Genomic DNA, 24,501 nt, shown 5'->3' on the forward strand with positions numbered 1-24,501 from the left:
AGAACAACTTATAAGGTCAGGTACTTCAAAAGCACTGGCTGCAGTTGAATGATTTTTAATGAAGAACTTCATGTTTAAGAATGAGTGACTAGGTTATATGATGTTTTCTCCTTTTTCCTCTTCCCTCACCCCGTTATTTGACAAAAACCTAGTCGAGTGGCTCAATATTTATAATCTGGTGGCAGATGTGGAAATTGTCAACATAGGACCTTGAGGAAAATGCTTGGTCTCTAAATGCTCAATCTTGGACACTGAAACATCCAAAGATACATATGAAAACATTAGAGGTTTTTGGTAAAATTCTTTGTCTCATAAAGGACTATCTGGCTTTATTGGTTATTTCTGAGGTCCTTTCATTTCTGAACAGTTTGTCAATGGATGTTAAACCTCTAAGACAAACTGAATCCCTCTGCTATTTTTCTGGACTAATTTCAAGGAAAAAGGTGTAACTTTTAACTTTCCAGTTCTCTCCTCCAGATTTCAACTTTGCTCGCCCTCTCAGTATGATGTTAAAGAAGTAATGTTAGTGTTATATTAGGTGTTTATGATTTAGAAATGAGAAAATTAAGGAAAAAAACTAAGAAACTTCAAACAACTTCTTCTCTCTGCTCTTAAAATAGGGGTAAGGAGAACATACACAGCTAAAGGGCATGTCAAGTGATAGGAAGTTCCCTTGTGGTGCATGTTGGGTGATAAAGGACAAAAACCTTAGTTCAGGAGTTCCCGTCATGGTGCAGTGGTTAACGAATCCGACTAGGAACCATGAAGTTGCGGGTTCGATCAAGAAATAGTAAAAAGACAAAAACAAACAAACAAAAAAAAACCTTAGTTCACCACAGTGGAGAAGTAGATTGGCATGTCTGAGAAAGTGCAGCAGTTGCAAATCCATCCACTTTGGGAAAACTCTGGGATAGCTAAAAGAGATGTTTTTGAGGTACTCAGAAAGGAATTATAGAAACCAAGATCATGTTACATTCTGGAGCCTCACTACCTACCCCTTCTCCAGGCCTGTATTACCTAGGAGTGATTAGTGCACATCCAAAGTCTGGGAATATAAAGGCATGAAATGTCAGAGTTTTTTAAATAAAAGAGGAATTAAATTTGACAGTGATCACATATTCTCTGTGCTCTGGGTTTGATCTGAGAGTATCTATGCAGAGATCAAATTAATGGAACGAAGCCAGATCTTCAAGGCTAATGACAAGTTCCTGAACAAATTCTGTCCCTTCATATAGAAATCAGAGTGGCAAAAGGACAAGAGTCTTCCTGTCCATTCCAGACAGAATTCGGAGTTTTCCACTTTGGGATCTCCTTTGAAACAGGACCCTTCACCTGGATACAGAAACTTTATTTCCTAATACTGTGGAAGGGGTCAGATTCCAACCAAAGCTAATCCTATAACCTGAGACCCATTTCTCTCTGCTAGAGACTACCTCTCTGTGATGGGATAATTAAAATAACTACATAATAGAAGTCTTGAGAAATTAAGAAATACTAAGATGACATTCCTTTTTTTTTTTTTTTTTTTTGCCATTTCTTGGGCCGCTCCCTCGGCATATGGAGGTTCCCTGGCTAAGGGTCTAATCAAAACTGTAGCCGCCGGCCTTTGCCAGAGCCACAGCAACTCAGGATCTGAGCCATATCTGCAACCTACACCACAGCTCACGGCAATGCCAGATCGTTAACCCACTGAGCAAGGGCAGGGATCAAACCCGCAACCTCATGGTTCCTAGTCGGATTCGTTAACCACTGCACCACGACAGGAACCCCCAAGATGGCATTTCTTTATCAATGTTTCAAACTACAGCAGAAAAAAGCCCTGAGATTTAAATGGCTACTTAATTTCCTGAATTCTACCAATTCTTCACTGTCTGGCATTTTTCGCCTAAGGAAGTGACAACATTCTGATGCAAGTCGCTGGCATTCACATATGCGAAAGTAATTTTTTTTTTCACTTGTAAAAAGCCGTAGCACTCACTGCCCCAAAACCACCTTTGTTCTTTCCAGGGTGCACATTAGGGTTTAAAGAATAGATACCGAAACCTAGATCCCACTCCCTAGGCCAATTAAGTAGTCTCAGGGGAGAGGGTCTTGGCAACAGAATGTTATAAAGTTCCTGCAGTGATTCCACTATGTAACTAGGGTTAAATAACACAAGTGTTAAACTGTATAAGAGGGTCTCTGTAGTTGTGATAAACTTCTAGAACGTTAAAACATAATAGGAGAGAAAACAATAGGAAGGTTTAATATTTGCACTGAGTTAAGCTATTATATTCTCCTGAATTACTAATTTGAAGGTATTTTACAATTCTTTTTATTAGGAACCAGTTACTTAAACAACTTAAATGTGTTAGAATAGGAGCATAATAGATCTCCAGTCTAGTTACTTAAACACAGGTGCTTTCTATTGGCAAAACATGCATAAATACATACACTCTAAAATGGAACCTAGCAAAATGCTGATATATAATAATCCTATTCAAGAATATATTGTAAATATACAAAAACTGAATATAAAACTCCAAACGACCTCTGAAATCACCTACTTCAATTCCCTCATTCACAGAGGAAACCGAAGCTTAGAATGGCTAAGTTTGTCAACATCAAAAGTTGCTTAACAATATAATTGGATTACTTCAGCCCAATGTACTTTCCATTCCAGAGAATGGCAGTGAAGAGTAAAAATATTTTAGGAGTTTCTCAATCCATCCTGATTCTCCTGGAACAAAAGGACAAACTGGAGTAAATGTATCCCCTGTGTTTATGATGTTCCTAGAAGTCATATACCAGGGTGCAACCGCTGATGTTTACTGAGAGCAGAACGATATCTAAAGGCTTTTCCACAATCGTTACATCCAAAAGGCTTCTCTCCTGAATGAATTCTCTGATGCTGAATGAGGTAAGTGCTCTGGCTGAAAGTCTTCCTGCATTCATTACAGTTGTAAGGTTTCTCCCCAGTGTGAGTATTCTGATGTTCAGTCAGATGAGTGCTCCGGCTAAAGGCTTTGTCACATTCATTGCACTTATAGGGCTTCTCTCCAGTGTGAATTCGTTGATGCTGAGCCAGATGGGAACTCTGGCTAAAAGCCTTTTCACACTTATTACATTGGTAGGGTTTTTCTTCTGTGTGAGTTTTTTGATGCTGAGCAAGAGAGGAACAATGTCGAAAGGCTTTGCCACACTCAGCACACTCATAAGGCTTTGCTCCTGTGTGAATTCTCTTATGTTGTGTAAGGTGTATGTTCTGGTTGAAGGCTCGCCCACATTCATTACACTTGTAAGGTCTTTCTCCAGTATGTATTTTCCTGTGCTGAATAAGGGATGAGCCATAACTGAAGGTTTTCCCACATTCATGACACTGATAAGGCTTCTCACCAGTGTGAATTCTTTCGTGTTTAGCAAGAGATGAACTCCGAATAAAGGCTTTCCCGCATTCCTTACATTCATAAGCTTTCTCTTGGGTATGAGTCTTCTGATGTTGATTAAGGTTTGAGAGATAACTGAAAGCCTTTCCACACTCACTGCATTCAAAGGGCTTTTCTCTGGTGTGAATTCTCCGATGTTGAGTAAGGGATGAGCAGTAACTGAAGGCCTTCCCACATTCGTTGCACTTGTAAGGCTTTTCTCCAGTATGAATTTTTAGATGTTGAGCAAGGGATGACCAGTAACTAAAGGATTTCCCACATTCAGCACAATCATACGGTTTCTCCCCAGTATGTGTTTTCTGATGTTGAGTGAGGTTTGAGTGCTGACTAAAGGCTTTCCCACATTCATTGCATTCATATGGCTTTTCACCAGTATGAATCATATGATGACGTATAAATGTCGAGGGCCCATTGAAAGCCTTCCCACATTCGTTACATTTATAGGTTTTCTCTCCAGTATGAATTTTTTGATGTTGAGTAAGGTGTGTGCTCCTGGTAAAGGTTTTATCACATTCATCACATTTAAAAGGTTTTTCTCCTGTATGAATTTTCTGATGTTCCATAAAGTGGCCTCTCTGGCTAAAGGCCTTTCCACACTCATTACAAGTATATGGTTTCTCACCAGTGTGAATTCTCTGATGCTGAACAAGATGGGTCCTCTGACTAAAGGCTTTCCCACATTCATCGCATTTATAAGGTTTTTCTCCAGTGTGAATTCTTTGATGTTGAGTAAGAGATGGACCCTCAATGAAGCCTTTTCCACACTGATCACATTTATATGGTTTATCTCCAGTATGAATTCTTTGATGGTTAATAAGGTTTTCGCTCCGGCTGAAGGCTTTTTCACATTCATTGCATTTGTAGGGTTTTTCTCCAGTATGTGTTCTCTGGTGGCGGATAAGAGCTGAACAATAACTAAAAGCTTTCCCACATTCATTGCACTTACACAATTTCTCTTTTTTAACGCGGTTTAAATTCTGTTTGACACTCGTTTTAGTAGAGGTCTCTTCTGGAGATATTTCTTTTTGTGTTGAAAGGTCTGAACTCTTATTGATGCTTTTTTCAAAGTCATTATTTACATGGTCTTTCTCCAAAGTAGGTATTGTCTTTTCTGTTATTTTTATTTCCTGTGACAGTGTCTGTTCATTTGCCTGCTGCCTTTCTAGACTGCCTTCAGATTCCCAAGTTTCTAAGAAGTTGGAACTCCAAGGATCATCCCTTTTGTGCTTTTCTACTAATGCCTCTAGAGATGGCTCTTCTTCACAAATGTCCAGCTCTAGGACTGATAAGCTATTTTCTGGTCTTGTCTCCCAGTCTGAAAGAAAAAGAAAATGTTGGAATTCTCTGAATTGGGAAGAAAAAATAATTTTGTTCTGGAAATGACCTAATGAAATTAAAAATAAAGCCCACAGGAAATTCTGAGGATTTTCATATACAGCTCTATTATTTGGGGAGAAATTCGGAAAGCAATAACAGTAAGCAAAATATGAGAGTAGCAAGAGAATGTCTAATTCATTTCCATACATAATCTCTAAGAACCAGTAAGGGAACTCCACTTAAGACGATAATAAATTTAGAAAGTGATCATAGAGATAGTTAAGAGGAGGCAGAGATGGACTGAATCTAAAGGAGGCAATCTGAACTGGGATTCCTTGTCAATGAACAGCAAAACAAAAATCTAAGAACTATGATTTCAAGACAAGAAAAAAAGAAGACATGACTAAAGCTCCATGGTTTTTAACCTGGAACACTGCAGGAAGAGCTATATCACTGCTAGAAATGAGAAAGTTGTAAATAGTAGAGGAAATAATTTAGGTGGAGGAAGGTGACAAGTGCAACTCTAGGCTTTTAAGAATTAGGAAGAGAAATGGAAGAGCAGACCATAATGGTGTTTGTGGGGATGGAAGGTGACAAAAGTGGCAGAATAACTAAAACGTTCAAATATAGGATAGAAAGTATCAGCTCAAAAGAGGAAAGAAAAGAAGAGCTACGGTCATAAGAATGTATGTGAAAAAAAAGAGCAGAGATAGAGGAAGATCCTTGAAAGTATTTAGAGTAATGGGGCAAATAAAATATACTAATGAAAGAAAGCTGTTTTTTAGCAAACAAAAGAATATAAGAAAAAAAACAGAAAAGTGAGTTACACTGCTCTATTGTCTGCTCTGGGATAGTTTGTCCTGTGCTGAGAAGATAGATGACAGGGTAATCTAGTCAATGCTGGCAGATTCAGTAAAGAAAAAAAGGCTGTGTTTAAACAGCATTTCTTTGGTTCCACTGGTAGTGTGAAAGTACAGCAGACCCTCAGAGAACTAAATCTCCTGTGATGCCAGCCTGGTTACTATCACCGTCACTTTCACTGAAAGCATGAAGGACAAGGCAGAGACCCAGAGCTGCCTACCATCCTCTCCATACCTGGTACCATGGGTAATGGTAAAGCACACATAAGTATACATAAGTGTAGGCAGCCTCCTAACAGCAGTACTTCTCCAGCAGGGACAAGAAGATCAATGCAACAGAAGTTTTGGGGAACAGCCAATCTCTGGCATAGGCCCGCAGCAACAGCTCCAATTAGACCCCTAGCCTGGGAACCTCCATATGCCTCGGGTGAGGCCCTAAAAGGACAAAATACAAAAGACAAAAAAAAAAAAAAAAAAAAAAAAAAAAGGATACGTTCTCATCAACAAAAATGACACGAAGAAGGATATATCTGTACAGCAGAGAGCCCTAAAGAATACCTCCTGGGGAGTTCCTGTTGTTGCTCAGTGGTAATGAATATAGCTAGTATCCATGAGGATGTGGGTTTGGTCTTGGCCTCACTCAGTGGGTTTAGGATCCGGCATTGCTGTGAGCTGTGCTGTAGTTCGCAGATCTGGCTTGAATATGGCATGACTGTGGCTGTGGTGTTGGCCAGCAGCTGCAGCTCTGATTTGACCCCTAGACTGGGAATTTCCATATGCCACAGGTTCAGTATATGGAAAAAAAAAGAAAAGAAAAAAAGAATACCTCCTGGAAGTACTTCGTAGTGAAAGGTATGGAGACCATGGAGTCAGATGCTGTTGAAGGCAGAGTGTGGAAATGGCTTATTTCTAGCCCACTTGGAGTTCCAGGTGCAAGCAATAAACATACAACAGACTGTGACCAACATTATCCACACTGTCATATTGTCCATGCACTAACCAACAGAGTTACCAGAATATTAGGGGTGGGACAATGAATGAAGGACTGGAGAAAATTCCAGAAGGCCATACTCAACAGAACCATCCCTACTGCAGGAACCATTCCTAATGCATTCTTACTTTACTACATGCCAAATACGGGCACTGACCACAGTATTCCAACACCTCTGTGCATGGAGAGGTGATAAAGGGTGCTGACATCCAGGCTGCAAAAGGACAAGATAGACTAGTGAAATAGAATATATAACAGAGTACAATCACAGTTTGGCAGAGGCTAAATCGCCAAGATAGCTTAGAGAGGATAGCGTTAAATAGGATAGGAAAATGATGCAGACAAAGCCCCAGGCTAATGGCCACCTCAATGTAGGTAGCGTCACAACTTCAATTACCTCTATAGACGCATATAAAACTGTAACTTATTTTTATGGAGATAAAAGTAGACATGTCACCAGCTAAGAATAAGTCTGCTCCAAGTGAAGATGAGGGCAGATCCAAGGGCTAGTTTACCAAAACTACCATCATCGGGTCATATTCCAGCAATAAAAAAATAAACAAAAGAATGGAGCTTAATATTTTAAATGATTGACTTCTGCCTACTGACCAGATCATTGGAGCTATTTATATTAACTATGCAACATGAGTTCTTTATTATTATTTTTATCTAAATAAGTGTCTCTTTGATTATGACTAAAGCATCTTTTGGGGAGTCAAGGATTTACCAATACACACTTAAATATTTTTAAATTGTTTTCTATCTGTTCAAGTTACGTTTTTTAAAAACTTTTAAATCTGTAATAAAACCTGACAACTTGTTTTTTTTTCCAAAATGTAACAAACTGTAAGCACAAATTAATAAAGCTATTTTTTTAAAAAAAATTTTCTCAATTGTGTTCCATGAAACTATCTTCTAAGAGAAAGATATTAAAGGTGTAGTATTAAAAGAAAGGAATTGCGGTTAGGAGGATGGGAGAGAGAAAAGTTACATTCTGTGCAACCCTGTTGGAAATTCATAATGCCCAACTACATATAAAAAAAATTCTCTGAGTGGTCCTCCAGTAAGAAACTTGCTAAAATTTTAGCTAATCCAGCACTTCCTAAATTTGAACATGGCATGCATTTTTTTTTTCTCCCCATAAAAAAGGACTTCTACTCCTAGCTCATTGAATCTGGAGATATATTACTTAGCTAGAGTGACTAAATTTATATATTTATATATTTTTTTTCAGCATCAGATCTTAGAAAAAGTCTCTCTGTGCAGTTTGGAAGTTGATGGTTAACAAGTAAGTTATTCATAATTTCAAGGGTTGTCCAATAAACTGATAGTGAGATTAAGACAGGAATAGGTGAGTAAAAAAAAAAATGAAGGCTACAGGTATGGAAGTCCCACTTTTGCAGAGTTTGGCTGGGAAAGCAAAAAAGGCAAAATGGATAGTGTTGAGTAAAAGTATTTAGAAATTTAGGTTGCCTATTTCTGTTTGAAGGTCCTGGGGATGGAGTCTTTAGATCCCAAAAGAAAACTGTAAGGGCTGAAAAGTGGGGTGATAATTATGAAATCAGGACTGCAAAAGAGGTTGGCAAAGGACAGAATCCAGATTCCATGACAAGAAGCTGCCTTTAGAAAAAACTGGGAAGGATATGTCCTTTGAAAGGAGTGTAAAAATTAAACACATATTGAGACATTTAGTGTTTTGACAAAACATAAGAGGCCAGATGTCTTCCCATTTCTCCACAGGAGACTAAAGAGAAGCAAGTACATCTACATTTCAGATATAAAATCCTCTCATCAGGCTGGTGGTCAGAGTTAATAATTTAATTATGCTCATCGGCTGATATCTATTACTTACCTCCAAAGGTACCTACTGGAATGCTGGGCTCCACTATCCATGGCTCCGTCCCTTGCTCTAACTGGGAAATCACATCAGGTTTGGAAACTTGGAGTCCTGCTCATGGAGAGTAAAAAGAAAAGTTATTTCTCTGCAGTAAGAGAAAAGCGCCATAACAGAGTTCCGTCTCACCATTTGTCTTTAGAGGAAAGGATATGTAGATAAATCAGATGGGAGTAAATAAGCTTCAATGTTACACCTTCCCAGATGTGGTATAACTTGAGAACTGATCTGGGTTCGGAAAAATTATAAGTTTGTCATTCTACTTGCTAGAGAGCAGAAACCTTTTCAGAACCCTTCAAAATTTAGGAATCTTTGTTCTAACTTAAAGGCAAAACTCACCTAAGCACAAGAGAACCCTCCTTCTCCACATCCCCAGTTAACTCAGAGAAGCCATCCTTACCAATCGAGACCAGATGTGTGTAATTTTCCAACGTCACATCCCTGAATAAGTCTCTCTGTACAGGATCCAGCTGTTTCCATTCTTCCTGTGTGAAGTCCACTATTACATCCTTGAAGGTCACTGATTCCTGGAACACCAAACAAATTTCTGCTTAGCCATAAAGCATTTACCTAGAAAAGGAGTAAAGTTAGCAATACTGACAGAAGTAAGGCATGCTATGGGCTATCTGAAAAATGATATTGATATTTCCTCTTTTGTAAAATGATTATAAAAATAGAACCCAACGCATAGGATTATTGCAAGAATTAAGTGAGAACTGTTCAACATTAAACACTAAATTGAGGGTCTAGCAAATAACATGTGTTCAGCCAATGGTGGCTATTGTTGTTGTTATTGATCTTCATCATCATCATCATCGTCTCTATGTTTAAAGACATATCAAGCATTAAAGCATACCTACAAAGTACTAAGAGTATATCTACCTACCAACATTACTACCTACAATGTGTAGGAATAGCCAAAAATGTTTTTGAAAGAATTTGGGGAGTTCCCATCCTAGCGCAGTGGAAACAAATCCGACTAGGAACCATGAGGTTGCAGATTGGATCCCTGGCCTCGCTTGTGGGTTAAAGATCTGGCATTGCTGTGAGCTGTGCTGTAGGTCACAGATGCGCCTCGGATGCTATGTTGCTGTGGCTGTGGTGTAGGCCCACAGCTATAGCTCCTACTAGCCTGGGAACCTCCATACGCCAGCAGTACAACCCTAAAAGGCAAAAAAAAAGAAAGGAGTTCCCATCATGGCGCAGCGGGAACAAATCTGACTAGGAACCATGAGGTTTCGTGTTCGATCCCTGGCCTCGCTCAGGGGGTCAAGGATCCAGCATTGGTGTGAGCTGTGGTGTAGGCTGTGTTGTTGTGAGCTGTGGTGTGGCTCGGTTTGGCATTGCTGTGGCTGTGGTTCAGGCCAGCAGCTATAGCTCCGATTAGACCCCTAGCCTGGGAACTTCCATATGCCTCAGGTGAGGCCCAAAAAAGACAAAAAGATCCCCTCCCCCCCCAAAAAAAAGAATTTGGAGAGGAGACTTACCCTCCCACATTTCAAAATATATTAAGCAATATATCAGAATATACTGAAAGATCAGGATAAATTAAAACAGAGTGGTCTAGGGGTTCCCTGATGGCCTAGCGGTTAAGGATCCAGCCTTGCCACAGCTGTGGCATAGATCTGATCCCTGCCCAGGAACTTCCACATGCTGTGGCCAACAACAATAAACAGAGTGGTCTAGCATGGAATAAAACTCAAGGAAACAAAACAGAAAATCCCCAAATACAGCCATGTTTATAAAAACTAAATAGGATTAAGCAACTTTCAAATTAGTTTTAAAAAGCTGGATTATTCACAAAATGGCTGCATTAAAAAAATGACTGTCTATTTGAGAAAAAAAATTAAGGTGAGTTCCTTATTTAATGGCATATACAAAAATATCTGCTGGATTAAGACTAAATTTTAAAGAGAAAGTAAAAATAATAGTACAATTAAAAGGCAGAAAAAGTTTTATAAGCTTGCTATGTGGAAGGCAAAAATTATAAGACAAAGAAAGAGACTGACAGATACAACCACATAAAAATGTAAAACTTCTGAAGAAAACCATAAACAAAATGAAATATTTTGAGTTCCTACAAATACTTGACAAAAAAGATAAAAGATAAATAACACACAATAATAACAAAAAAAGGCCAACAACTCAAATAGGCAACTCACCCAAGGCATCACTAATAAACCATGAAAAGATGCTCTTCTTCATGAAACATATAATAGAACAATGAGATTTCAGATTGGGGAACACTGCTGAAAGTGCTCACATGTACAGTGGGAACAGAACAATAATGCAATCCATCTGAGGGACACTCTGCCAGGATTATCAAAAGTTTAAATGCATATATTATTCAATCCAGTTTTATACCTTGTAGGAATTTACTCTTTAGAAACACTTCAGGCTATAAAGACATATGTAACCAACTATAATAGAAAAAATAAAAATCATTGTGAAAAATAAATAGACATAAAAATATCCTCACAACACTGTTTGCGAGGAAAAAAAAAGCAAACTTAAATGTCCATTAATAGGACAGTGGTTAAAGAATTTATGGTACAACCATACTAAAGCAGTTTACATAGCCATTTTAAAAATAAAGTATCTCAGAGTTCCCTGGTGGCTCAGTAGGTTAAGGATCCGGCATTGTCACTGCTGTGGCTCCGGTTAATGATGTGGTGTGGGTTTGATCCCTGACCCAGAGAACTTCCACATATTGCAAGTATGGCAAAAAAAAAAAAAAAAAGGATCTTGTATTGATTAAAAAATATTTATTGTAGTTATAACAACATACATGGTATTATCCCATTTTTATTTTTATGAATAGGAACACGTATAGGTAAATGCACAGAGAAAAAGGTAAAAAAATCAACACTATCAAATATTATCAGTAGGACTGTTTAGTAGGACTTGGAGACAATGCAGGGGAACTTCCTTTTTCTTTATTTACTATGTATTTGAAACTGGGTCAGTTAATTTTATTTTAAAATGTATAAGTGAATTATTGGGACTTCTAACCAAAACAGAGTAACTGGACAAGCTCTCCCAGTGTAAACTATAAAGCTTACAGACTATAAACTTACAAAGCTTATAGGCTTATAAACTATAAAGCTTATAAACTATAAACACTTGTTTTTGTACTTCAAAGAACAGAACTACGACCCTGAGAGAAGGGAGACAATCAAATGAGACCCACTGTCCATTCAGTTAGTTTCCTGTCTGGAGGTATCTCCAGACTACAGAGCAGGGAGGCAGAACCCAAGCAAAGCCCAGTGGTCTTATGAATAAAGGAGCCAAAGGCGGCAGCTCAGGACTATGGAGGCAGATGATTTGCAGGACAGATACTGGAAAGAAGGGAGATATACAGAGGAGGAACTCCAAAAACCTGGTGTAAATACAACTGCCACAGGCAATATCAAGTTACCAACACGGCATAACTGAACCCAAAGTTAAGAAGAGATATGCACAATCAGCTCCCATAAACAGTTCCAGCACGCTTTAGTAGCACGGCAAGTTTAGCCTGTGAAGAAAGAGTTAAAGCAGCAAGTCTGGTTTGCTTGATCCTTGCTAATCTTAGGGACACTTGGATCCATGTTTCTGAACCTTAAACAAGCTCTGAAAGCTGTTTATACAGTCACCGATTGACGATGTTATTGTGTGCTTGGAGAACTGGCAGGATGTACCAGACTGTCAGCATTGTTTAAAGTACATATAAAGATTTATGATGCACACATGGTGCCTAGTGTGAGGTCTGCACCACGGCTGGGCAATAGCGAGTACATGTCAATGTGAGCAGCTACCTTCAAGAAATCTGGGCAGCAAGACTCAAGCAGACATTTCTCATGTCTCTGTGGACAACAGCTAGAGAGAAAGTGCATCTGTGTGATCATCACAGAGGGAAGACTTGGAAGTCTATACTTGATTTCTTTTTTCTTTTCTTTTCTCTTTTTTTTTTTTAGTCTTTTTGCCTTTTCTAGGGCTGCTCCCGCGGCATATGGGGGTTCCCAGGCTAGGAGTCCAATCGGAGCTGTAGCCACCAGCCTATGCCAGAGCTACAGCAACACAGGATCTAAGCTGCGTCTGCGACCTACGCCACAGCTCACGGCAACGCTAGATCCTTAACCCACTGAGCAAGGCCAGGGATCGAACCGCAACCTCATGGTTCCCAGTTGGATTCGCTAACCACTGCACCACAATGCGAACTCCTATACTTGATTTCTTTGAATTCTACTTATGAATATCTTTTTTGCTTTCAATCCTGTTTTGTATCCTTTGTTGTAATAATCTTTATCGCTGAGTTAATGCTACTGGGCGGGGAGAGTCATTTTAGTAGAGTCATTCTAGCAAATCACTGAATCAAATAAAGTGTGGTCGTAGGCTCCCAGGAAACACAGTCCTAGAGTAAGGCTATGCTAGATCAGCCCTAACAAAGCTGTTCAAAAACAAATCTCAAAAGGATCAAGTTGTGGCCAAGATGGGATTAATAAGGATTGGATTTACCCTCCTGCATTAAATACCAAAAAATTCCAGACAAAATGTATGAAATAACAGTTTCCAAGGCACTGAATCTCAGATAACAAAGAACAGGATCCCAAGGAACAAATGAGGTGAGCCCTGTAACTGCTCTGGCTTACTGCCTTTAGAGTTTCCAGGCAGAGATACAGGGATGGGGAACTGAAGAGAGTTTGGAAAAGTCAAGGTGACTAAAGTTCACAGGACAGAATACTGTAGGAAAGAGAGCAATACAGGAAAGAAGCAAGGAGAATGCAGAAGTTCCCACCAAGTATTCAGCAAAGTACCATTCAATCGTGGGTGTGAAGAGACTATAAGAAGAAGGGAAAGAATCATCCAAAGGATTTAAGGGAACAGCACCAGTACACTAAAAGAGCTGAAAACAGAGTCTCTCCCCATCAGTCAAATTGGAAAACTCATTAAGCGCTGGGTAGAATGATCAAAAAGATCCTGCCTCAGTAGTGGGGGAATAAATGGCCTTAGATTAAATGCTGCTCTAGGTTCACCAAACAAATCTTAAAGCAAGACAAAAAAGGGATACATTATTTCAAATAACTGCATCCCATAAAAAGGCTCAAGAATATTACAAGAATAGAAAAGTATGCAGAATTCAGTAAGATAAAATTCACATTGTCTGGCTTTCAATCAAAGACTACCAGACATGCAAAGAAGCAGGAAAATACCATATATGAGAAAAAACACAGCATAACGAGAAAAAAAAAAAAAATCCACTGAAATCAAACCAAAACTGACATACATGCTAGAATTAGCAGACAAGAACAATTAAAGTTATGACTGTATTCTATACGTTCAAACATTAAGTAGAGACATGGAAGATAATTTTGAAAGACCCAAACAGAACATCTAGAGCTAAAGATGAGAATATTCTGAAATGAAAAATACACTGAATAGTATTAACAGCTTAGTCAATGAAAAAAAAGATTAGCAAATACAAAGACACAAAAACAGAAACTAATAAAAATGAAACAGATAAGAAAAAAAATAATTTTAAAAAAGAAATAGCATCTGGGAGCTACAGGACAACTTCAAGTGGCCCAATAATGTGAAATTGGAATTTGGGGGAAAAAGAGGAGAAAGGAGGAGAAAAAAATTTGAAGAAATAATAAGCTCTTATTTTCCAAGCTTGATGAAAATTATAAATCCACAGATCCAAGAAATGCAATAAACTGCAAGCACAAGGAAAACAAAGAAAACTACACCAATACACATCAGTTACCTCAAATCTCATGATTAAAAAAAGAAGAAAATAGGAGTTCCCGTCGTGGCGCAGTGGTTAGCGAATCCGACTAGGAACCATGAGATTGCGGGTTCGGTCCCTGCCCTTGCTCAGTGGGTTAACGATCCGGCGTTGCCGTGAGCTGTGGTGTAGGTTGAGACGAGGCTCGGATCCCGCGTTGCTGTGGCTCTGGCGTAGGTCGGGGGCTACAGCTCTGATTCAACCCCTAGCCTGGGAACCTCCATATGCCGTGGGAGCGGCCCAAAGAAATAGTAAAAAGACAAAAAAAAAAAAAAAAAAAAAAAAAGAAGAAAATAAAAGGAAAAAAACAAAAACAAACAAAAAAATCTCATGATAAAGAAAATCTTACAAGTATCCAGAGGAAAAAAGAAACACAAAGAAACAAAGATAAAAATGACAGTAGCTTTTTGTTGGAAACAATGCAAGCAAGAAGACAATGGAGCAATGCTATTAAATAATAAAAAGAAGAAAAACTGTTAAACTAGAATTGAAAAACAAAGGCAAAATACCTTTTCAGACATAAAAACTTGAAAGAATTCATCACCAAGAAACTGCAGTAAAAGAAATCTTAAGGAAGTTCTTCATGCCCAAGAAAATTATACCATCGTGGCTCAGCAGTAACAAATCCAACTAGGATCCATGCAGATGCAGGTTCGATCCCTAGCCTCACTTAGTGGGTTAAGGATCTGGCATTGCCATGACCTGTGGGGTAGGTCACAGACTTGGCTCAGATCTTGCATTGCTGTGGCTGCAGTGAAGGCCAGCAGTTGTAGCTTCGATTGGACCCCTAGCCTGGGAACTTCCATATGCCACATGTATGGCCCTGAAAACCAAAAAAAAAAAAAAAAAAAAAAGATCTATACCGAGATATAAGAAGTTAAGTGATGAATATATTAGTTAAGCTGGAGAGGCAGAGCTAGGAAGGTCGCTGACAGATAGGAGCCCAGAATGAATTGCCAACATTGGTTAGATCAACATACCCCACAGCAAAAGAATACATAATCCCTCTTTAAGGAGTGCAATGCCATTTCAGGAAATCCCAACTTACCTGAAAACTAGCTGATGGGAGTGAAGTACGTCCCCCTTGGAGAAGGGCAGACTCTGGAGAGGACAGATCTAGGGGAGGAAAAAGAAACCACAATGAATCCCATCCAAATTAGCTGCTCTCAGCAATCTGTAAAATCCACTTGTTTTTTTTCTATATTAAAATAGCAGGAACTATGCCATTTCCTTCTCAAAATCCAAAAAATAGTACTCTGGTACTCTCATCTGTAGGCTTAGGAAGTAAAGCATTACTTTTAAGATTCACAATTCTGTCCCTAGATACTTACAATCATATGGATCATACAACTCAATCTACATCGTTCTTCATTAAGTGAGGCAAACTATTTCTGTTGCCTTTTCTGCTCTATAAAATTACTTTCCAAAAGTCTTCCCATGCCCTTTGAAACTTAGCTATTAATGCAAATTAACGGCCACAACAACATACACTTATCTATACTACCTACCCACCAGAATGTCTAAAATTAAATTGACGTGGTCACTGCTAACCACTGGCAAGAATACAGAGAAACTAGAACTTCTGTACAGTGCTGTGGAGGTATAAATTTACCAACCATTTAGAAAAACTGTTTGGCAGTATATACTAAAGCTATACATATGTCAGCCCTATGACTCGGCAATTCCACCCCTATAAATATACCCAGAGAAATGAGGAGTTATGTCCACCAAGACTTGTACAAGACTGTTCATAACAGATTTATTTATAATATCCCCAAACCTGAAACAATCCAAATGTCTTTCAGCAGAATGGATAAACTGTGATACATTCATACAATAGACTATTACTATGCAATATAATAGAATGAGCTATTGCTTTACCTAACATGGATGTATCTCTTAAAAATATTTAGCAAAATAAGCCTAACACAAAAGAATACATACTGTTATGAAGACATTTGCAGGCAAACGTCATTTTATTGTGCTTCACTTCATTTGCACTTTGCAAATTCTGTGTTTTTTATAAATTGAAGTCTTGTGGCAATGCTATGTCCACTCAGTCTATCAGCACCATTTTTCCAATAGCATTTACTCACTTCATGTCTCTGGGTCCCATTTCGGTAATTCCTACAATATTTCAAACTTTTCATTATTACTATATTTGTTATGGTAATCTGTGTCAATAATTTTTGATGCTACAACTATATCTTGCTAAAGGCTCAGATGATGGTTAGTATTTTTTAGCAATGAAGTATTTTTTTTTTTTTTTTTTTTTTTTTTTTTTTTTTTTTGTCTTTTGTCTTTTGTTGTTGTTGTTGTTGCTATTTCTTGGGCCGCTCCCGCGGCATATGGAGGTTCCCAGGCTAGGGGTTGAATCGGAGCTGTAGCCACCGGCCTACGCCAGAGCCACAGCAACGCGGGATCCGAGCCGCGTCTGCAACCTACACCACAGCTCACGGCAACGGCCGGATCGTTAACCCACTGAGCAAGGGCATGGTTCCTAGTCGGATTCGTTAACCACTGCGCCACGACGGGAACTCCAGCAATGAAGTATTTTTAGATTAAGGTATATACTTTTTTTTTTTTTTACACATAAAGCTACTGCATACTTAATAAACTACAGTATACTGAAAGCGTAACTTTTACATGCACTGGGGAACCAAGAATTCTTGTGACTCAGTTTACTTTATATCTGACTTATTGAGGTGGTCTAGGACTGAACTCACATCTCTGAGGTGAGCCTGTATATTAAGTTCAAAATCAGACCAAACAGCGAGTTGCCATTGTGGCGAGGATGAGGGTTTGATCTCTGGCCTCGCTCAGTGTTTTAAGGATCCGGTATTGCCACAAGCTGCAGCATAGGTCACAGATGCAGCTTGGATCTGGCATTGCTGTGGCTGTGTCCTGGCTGCAACTGCAGCTCTGATTTGACCCCTAGCCTGGGAACTTCTGTATGTGGTAGGTGCTGCCCTAAAAAACAAAAAACAAACAAACAAAAAAATCTAACAGATCTATGGTGATGGAAGTTAGAATAGTGGTTACTTTTGGAGGGTTACTGACTTAGCAGGCATGAAAGAGACCTCTGGGGCATTAGATACATTCCATATCTTAGTGTGGGTGGTGGTTATACTGGTATATAAATATAAGTATTAATCAAGTGGTACACTTGATTTGTGTACTTAATGTAGTAACTTACACATCGATAAACAAAACAAAAACAAACTTTGCTCTTGGCAAGGTCTATTCAGAGTAATGGTTGACAGGAAAGTCCAATTCCCAGAATGTAGAGGTAGCCATAAAAGGAACTATTATTCTAGACTTAGCTTTGACCAGTAATGGAAATTTGTTTTGTAAAAGAAATCTTGAGAAAAAAATGAAGGTGTTAGTTGGAGTTTTTAAGAATAAAAGGAAATGTACATAGACAGATATGTATCCAAGACTTTAACTGCATCAAGAGAAATGTCTTAGGTAAGATGTTTTGATTCAAAGTAGCAGAAACCAGGAGTTCCCGTTGTGGCTCAGCAGTTAACCAACCTGATTAGCATCTGTGAGGACGCGGGTTCGATCCCTGGCCTCACTTAGTGGGTTAAGGATCCAGCATTGCTGTGAGCTGTGGTGTAGGTCCAAGACACAACTCGGATCCCACATTGTTGTGGCTGTGGCACAGGCTGGCGGCTATAGCTCCGAACAGACCCCTAGCTTGGGAACCTCCATATGCCACCGGTGCAGCCCTAAAAAGACAAAAAACAAAACAAAACAAAAACAAAAAAGAAACAAAACAAAGTAACAGAAACCAATAAAACCAACAACAGTAACAGCTATAGAAATCAACTATGTGCCCAGCAATAGTAAATGCTCAGTGTTGCAAGCACTACCATGACTTCAAGGGACAGAGGCTCATGAAAGTTCATCCTAACTATACAATTGTAAAAAATCTCCAAGAGAAAGAAAAAGGAAAAAAAAAAATGAAGCCATTTTGGTTGATTTAATTCTGAAGAACTTCGAATTAAAAAGAATATTTATAAAAGACATAAGGGGCAAAGAGCTGAGAAGGGAAGAAGTGATGTCATCAACAGGGTAGAATAAGAATTTTCTACTATCTTCACCCACAAAGAATACTAATTTAGACAATGACCCATGGATGAGAGTGTCTTTGTGGAAGTCCAAGAGTCTAGAAGAGACGTTCCAGCATACCACTGGAGCAGGGGGAAAAAAAATCCAAGATGGATGCACTGAAGATGATAAGAGAAAGAGTTTACTTTACCTGCATTACCCCTCTTCCAGGGAGGCAGAATTCAGTGCCAAGAAGGCCTTGTTGGCCTGAGATTTCTCTCATGGGAAAAAGTGAAAGCATGTGAGCACACAGCTTCCCAAGGAATGTGGGACACCACCAAAGAGACCCACTTCTTTCTCACATCATCCAGAATATTGAGGTGTCCTAAGTGAACAGGGATAAGACAGCAGCTGGGAGAACAGCAGTAAGGGCTTTCAGACGGCATATCAAAGGGACATGGATCCTACTAACCAGTTCACAGACTCCATAAGGAAGCCTGCCAAAGGACCACTGGGCGTGCTTCACATGTGGATCCCCCCAATTGGCCCATGGGCACATGCAATGCTCCTTGCACCTAATGTACAAACCCTCCCCCCACCTCGTGGCCACCTTCTTGTGCATACCCTATTGGTGGTGAAAGTAAGCTTTTCTAGAGCTTACTATAGATAGTGAACACCCGCAGAAAGCTAGCCTGACTGTGCATGATTTGGAGAAAGCACTAAAACCCGACTGTTCAGCCTTGCCAAGGGAAAGCAAATGGGAAGCTGGCAGCACCCAGCCTGGCTCTGCAGGATTAAGAGAAGGCACAGAATCTTAAGAATCTAGAACAAAAAGTATGGAGCAGACATATCCATAAAAGATCTGAAAAAGCTTCAGAATCCCTAGCAGAAATGCTGATAGAGGGTATTTCTCTCCCAAAGCCAATCAGTTAAAGACTGAAGGAGGTGACTGCATCAGTGGTGTTTCTATACACCAAAAAGGAAATATCTGCAAAGGAAATAAAGAAAATAACCCCATTTAGAACAACATCAGAAACAATAAAAAAACTTAGAAATAAATTTAATCAAGGGGGTGAAAGGTCTGTGGAATGAAAACTGTAAGACACTGATGAAAGAATTTGAAGGAGACACAAATAAATGGAAAGACATCCTGGGTTCATGGATAAGAAAAATTTATATTGTTAAAATGTCCATTCTACTCAAAGTCATCTAGATTAAATGCAATCCCTATCAAAATTCCAATGGTACTTTTCACAGAAATAGAAAAAATAATTCCAAAATTTGTGTGGAGCCACAAAAGACCTCAAAAAGTCAAAGCAATCCTGACAAAGAACAAAACTGGAGGCATCATACTTCCTGATTTCAAAACAATATGGTATTATTATAAAAAGAGACACAAGGACCAATGGAACAGACCTGAGAGCCCAGAAATAAAGCCCCCTATTTATGATCAACTAGTATTAGACAAGGGAGCCAAAAATATTTAATGGAGAAAAGACAGTCTCTTCAACAAATGGCAGTAAGAAAGGATTATCACATTCAAAAGAAGAAAAGTGAACTCTTATCTTGCACTAATCATGAAAATTAACTTGAAATGGATCATTGAAGATTTAAACAAGACCTAAAACTGTAAAACTCCTAGAAGACAGAAAGAAAAACCTCCTTTACACTGGTCTTGGCAAAGATCTTTTCAATATGACACCAAAAGCACAAGCAACAAAGGGAAAAATCAACAAGTGGGACTATGTGAAACTAAAAAGCTTCTGCCCAGCAAAATAAAGCATAAAAAAATGAAAAGCTATGAAATGGGAGAAACTATTTGCAAATCATATATAAGGGATTAATATCCAAAGTATATAAGGAACTCATACAACTCAACAGCATAAAAACAAATAATCCAATTTAAAATTGGGCAGAGAACTTGAATAAACATTTTTCCAAAGACATACAGATGGCCAACATAAATGAAAAGGTCCTTGATATCACTAATCATCGGGGAAATGCAAATCAAAACCACAATGAGATATCACCTCAGACGTATTAGAATGAATACTATCAAAAAGACAAGAGGTAAGTGTTGGTGACCATGTAGAAAAAAGGTAACCTTTGTCCCACTGTTGGTGGGAATGTAAATTGGTATAGCAACAATGGAAATTTATGTGTATATACCACATTTTTTTTTTTATCCATTTATCCACTGATGGATACTTAGGTTGCTTCCATGTCTTGGCTACTGCAAATAATGCTGCAGTGAACATGGGTATAAAGATCTTTCTCTGAAAAAAAAAAAAAAAAAAAATCAAAAGGCACAGTGGTTAACGAATCCCACTAGGCACAGTGGTTAACGAATCCCACTAGGAACCATGAGGTTGTGGGTTCGATCCCTGCCTTTGCTCAGTGGGTTAACGATCCGGTGTTGCTGTGAGCTGTGGTGTAGGTCGCAGATGTGGCTCGGATCCCGCGTTGCTGTGGCTCTGGTGTAGGCTGGCAGCTACAGCTCCAATTAGACCCCTAGCCTGGGAAACTCCATATGCCACGGGAGCGGCCCAAGAAATGGCAAAAAGACAAAAAAAAAAAAAAAACCAAAACTCTCTCCGAGATAGTGATGTCATTTCCTTTGGATACATACCCAGAAGTGGGACTGCTAGATCATGTGGTAGCTCTATATTTAATTTCTTAAGGAATCTCCATATTGTGTTTTATAGGAGTATACCAATTTACATTCCCACCAACAGTGGGAACATACACATACATACACATACATACAATGCAATATTATTCAGCCATAAAACAGAAGGAAATCCTGTCATTTAGGACAACACAGATAGACTCTGAAGGCATTATGCTAAGTGAAATAAGAAAAAGGAAGACAAATACTGCACGATCTCCCTCATACGTGGAATCTAAAAAGGCCAGACCCAGAAACAAAGAGTAAAATGATGGTTTCCAAGGGCTGTAGAGTGGAAGAAATGGGGAGATGTTGTTTAAAGGGTACAAACTTTCAGTTATAAATAAGTTCTGGAAATTTAATGTACTGCATGGTAACTATAGCTGACAATACTGTATTATACACTTGAAAGCTGCTAAGAGAATAAATCTTACATATTCTCGTCACATGCACACACATAAAAAAGCAAATATATGTGGTAACAGATGTGTTAACTAACCATATTGTGGTAATGATTTTGCAATATATAGGTGTATCAAATAATCGTAACAGACAACTTACACAATGTTAGGGTCAATTATATCTCAATAAAGGTGGAAAATTTTTTCTCAGCAATGTTTTATAGCTTTCAGTATACAGAGCCTGAGTGTTTGTGTTGGTTTATATTCCTGTTTCACATATTGGATGTTATTATAGACCTATTATTTTTATTATAACTTCCAATCATTCATTGGTAATATAATGAAAGAGCTATTTTTTTCATTATACTTTTTAAGATAATTGTAGATACACATACATTTGCCATAAATAAAATAGAGATTCTTTGAACTTGTAGAAAAAAGGAGCTGAGGGCAAATAAGGTATAGCTCAAACTTAATAAATAATATAAATAATGTTAAGGCTTCTAATGATATTAAACAAATCCAACAAAAAGACTGTATGATAACAGGTTTAACCAAACCCTAAGTCTATAGTGATATATCACAGGGCTCTGTCCTTATCATGACCTGTTCAACAACAGGTAGGAAGAAATAGGAGGAATATTCATTAAATATGCTAGAGACATAAAGTTGGAAAGGACAGTTAAACACTGAATAACCAAATTAATATTCTTAATTATTCTGATAAACTGGAACATTTGGCCAAAAAAACTGAACACTCATAAATGTGAAGTCCCAACATTAAGGATAAAAACAATTCTATTATACAAGGATGACAAAAACCTAGTTCACCGTAGTTTATGTAAAAAAGATCTAGGGCTAACAGCATATTATTGCTTAATTTTTACTTTTATTTATTTATTTAGTCTTTTTAGGGCCACACCAGTGGCATATGGAGGTTCCCAGGCTAGGAGTCGAATTGGAGCTGCAGCCACTAGCCTCTGCCACAGACACAGCAACCTGAGATCCGAGCCTCGTCTGCGATCTATACCAACGGCTATGGGCAACGTTGGATCCTTAACCCACTGAGCAAGGTCAGGGATTGAACCTGCATCCTCATGGATACTAGTTGGATTAGTTAACCCCTGAGCCATAATGGGAATTCATTTGCTTAATTTTTAAAAAGCAAATAAATTTGATGCTAAACAGCAGAAATATAATCCATATCAAAAATTTTCAAAATATACCTAAAGAACTACGTTTAGTTTTAGGCAATGAATTTTAAGAAGCATGCCATCACGCAGGAGAGTTTTTAGGGAAGAGGACCAGATATATTACATGAAGACTCATCAAGGGAATTGAGGCGATTTTGTTTGGAAAAGAAACAGAATTTGTGAGTAGGAGTTTTAACAGCTGAATTCACATATCTGAAGGGCAACAATGTTAAAGAGCCAGCAGTTTCTTGCTTTTGAGGACTAAGAGCTAAAATCAACACAGAAATTACAGAGAAAGACAACTGTGCCTAATATAAGGAACTAAAAAAAGAAAGACCCCACAAGGGAATAGTCTGCACCCAAAATGCTGTTTAACACCACACTTGTTCAGGCATAGGCTTAACAGATGGCCATCTGCCAGGGATATTTCAGAACTGATTCTTGCACTAAGAGATGAGTACCAAGACTTTTCCTGACTGCAACATTATCATTCTAATTTTTAATAAACAGAGGTTATGTGAGGATCACAGACATTCTGAATCATTACTTCTTTTCATTCCCCAATCCCAAAGTCAGGCAGAATTAACTCTTCCTTCAAGTTTCCCCCTATAATATAAGTAAGTCTCTCCCTATGATGTAATTGTTTCTTTCTCCATCCATCCTTATATACATAAGGTCCCTTCCTTCCACTACTTCCAGCTCTGCCAAGTGTTTAATTTTCAAGTCGTGCCTGCTGTTTTGCCTCCATCATCCCACTCTCCCCCAAGTCTTCCCCATTACCTTCCATCTCAAGTGCTCATCCCCTTCCTCTTGGAATCAGGACACCAGGGTTTCTCAAGCTGGGTCCTCAGTCTGGAGCCCAGATGTTCAGCAGGAGGATGAGCCCTTACGCCCGCTGAAGTTGGCTACCCTAAAAGACACAGGATGAGGTCAGCAGCAACTGTCATACAATCACAACTCAAGAGTTTTGCAGAGCGGCCAAGAGGTCCTTGGAAAAGAGAAGTGACCAGAGAGAGCATTAAAGAGACATGTGGCATTCCGGCTGAACAAAAACAGAATGGAGATCGAGAACGCAGATTCTCATCCCCAGATTCCAAAACCCCTGTCGCCTATCCTAGAATCTGACCAGAAGCTCCCACCTACCCGGACGGTTACCTCTGTGCACACTTGCGGGCTCACACCCCCGCGGGCTCAGGAAGACACACCTGTTGCAGGGCGGAAAAGCTGGAAAATGGACAACAGGGCGGGGCCCGGCTCTGGTCCTTCCTCCTAGGCCGGAACAAAAGAACAAAGCCCTCCCAGGGATCGGAGCGGAACAGCCCCACTCTGAAGGAGGCGATGGGCGCCCCTTCTAGGACGCCCCAGCTCTCTCCCACAGAGGCCGCTTCAAGCGAAGAGAGGAGTGACGTCACGCGGCCGGAGGACTGGCGGTTGCCATAGTGATACCTGGGCTTCCCTCCCTCTAGAGCCTGCCACACACTCCTATCCCCCGCCCGGAAGCTCTGAGACGATCACCAAACCTAGCGAAGGGAGCCGAAGCATCAGGTCTCCCCCCTCTTTTCACGCCTACAGCCGGCTTCAACGGCCACTTCCGGTCGTGAGGAGAGAACCCCGCCCCCGCCCGCCAGCGTTAGATCACGCCCCGCAGACACGCGGGACTACGATTCCCAGCATGCTCTAGGACGCTAAACTCCATTTCCCAGAGGCCTCAGCCAAAGAGTAAGAGCCCTTTGAGCAGGGCCTGGGGTTCTGCCCTTCAGTCGTTTGTTCCTTGGTCTCTGAGTTGAAAGTGTTCGTTGGAGAGGTGACTCTCAAGCATGTGTGACCAGACTGATTATAAGAGTACACATTTATACACGTATATAATTTTAAAACACAATTATGTCATAATGCAATACTTTCCTGTATTACGTGCCCTACCTTGTATTTGATATT

At 39.3% G+C, this 24,501-nt stretch overlaps 1 protein-coding gene across 11 annotated transcripts; it reads right to left on the minus strand.

Annotated features, from left to right (window-relative positions):
- ZNF184 (zinc finger protein 184) lies at nt 2,221–24,184 on the minus strand. 11 transcript variants are annotated; one of them, XM_021099797.1, is made up of 8 exons: nt 24,087–24,170; nt 23,722–23,835; nt 23,347–23,476; nt 16,196–16,378; nt 15,300–15,367; nt 8,888–9,014; nt 8,446–8,541; nt 2,222–4,740 (listed from the first exon to the last, which is right to left on the minus strand). In XM_021099797.1, exons 4-8 carry the CDS (start codon nt 16,224–16,226, stop codon nt 2,780–2,782), a joined length of 2,283 nt encoding a protein of 760 aa, XP_020955456.1. In that variant the 5' UTR covers nt 16,227–16,378; nt 23,347–23,476; nt 23,722–23,835; nt 24,087–24,170; the 3' UTR covers nt 2,222–2,779. The 11 variants fall into 11 exon arrangements, with proteins under 11 accessions (XP_013832954.1, XP_020955456.1, XP_020955457.1 ...); XM_021099798.1 differs by having other exon boundaries at nt 23,772–23,835; nt 24,087–24,167; XM_021099796.1 differs by having other exon boundaries at nt 23,722–24,184.

Source organism: Sus scrofa, chromosome 7 (assembly GCF_000003025.6).
Source record: "Sus scrofa isolate TJ Tabasco breed Duroc chromosome 7, Sscrofa11.1, whole genome shotgun sequence".
NCBI lineage: Eukaryota > Metazoa > Chordata > Mammalia > Artiodactyla > Suidae > Sus > Sus scrofa.

Bases quoted from the DNA above. Each gene is read 5' to 3' on its own strand.
- ZNF184 (XM_021099796.1), bottom strand. From the start codon at position 16,226: ATGACGTTTGCCTGCAAATGTCTTCATAACA. The intron at 15,368-16,195 runs GTATGTATTCTT...TTCCTCCCCTAG, and splicing joins CTGCAAATGTCTTCATAACA to ATCTGTCCTCTCCAGAGTCT. The intron at 8,542-8,887 runs GTAAGGATGGCT...CTCCATGAGCAG, and splicing joins CACACATCTGGTCTCGATTG to GACTCCAAGTTTCCAAACCT.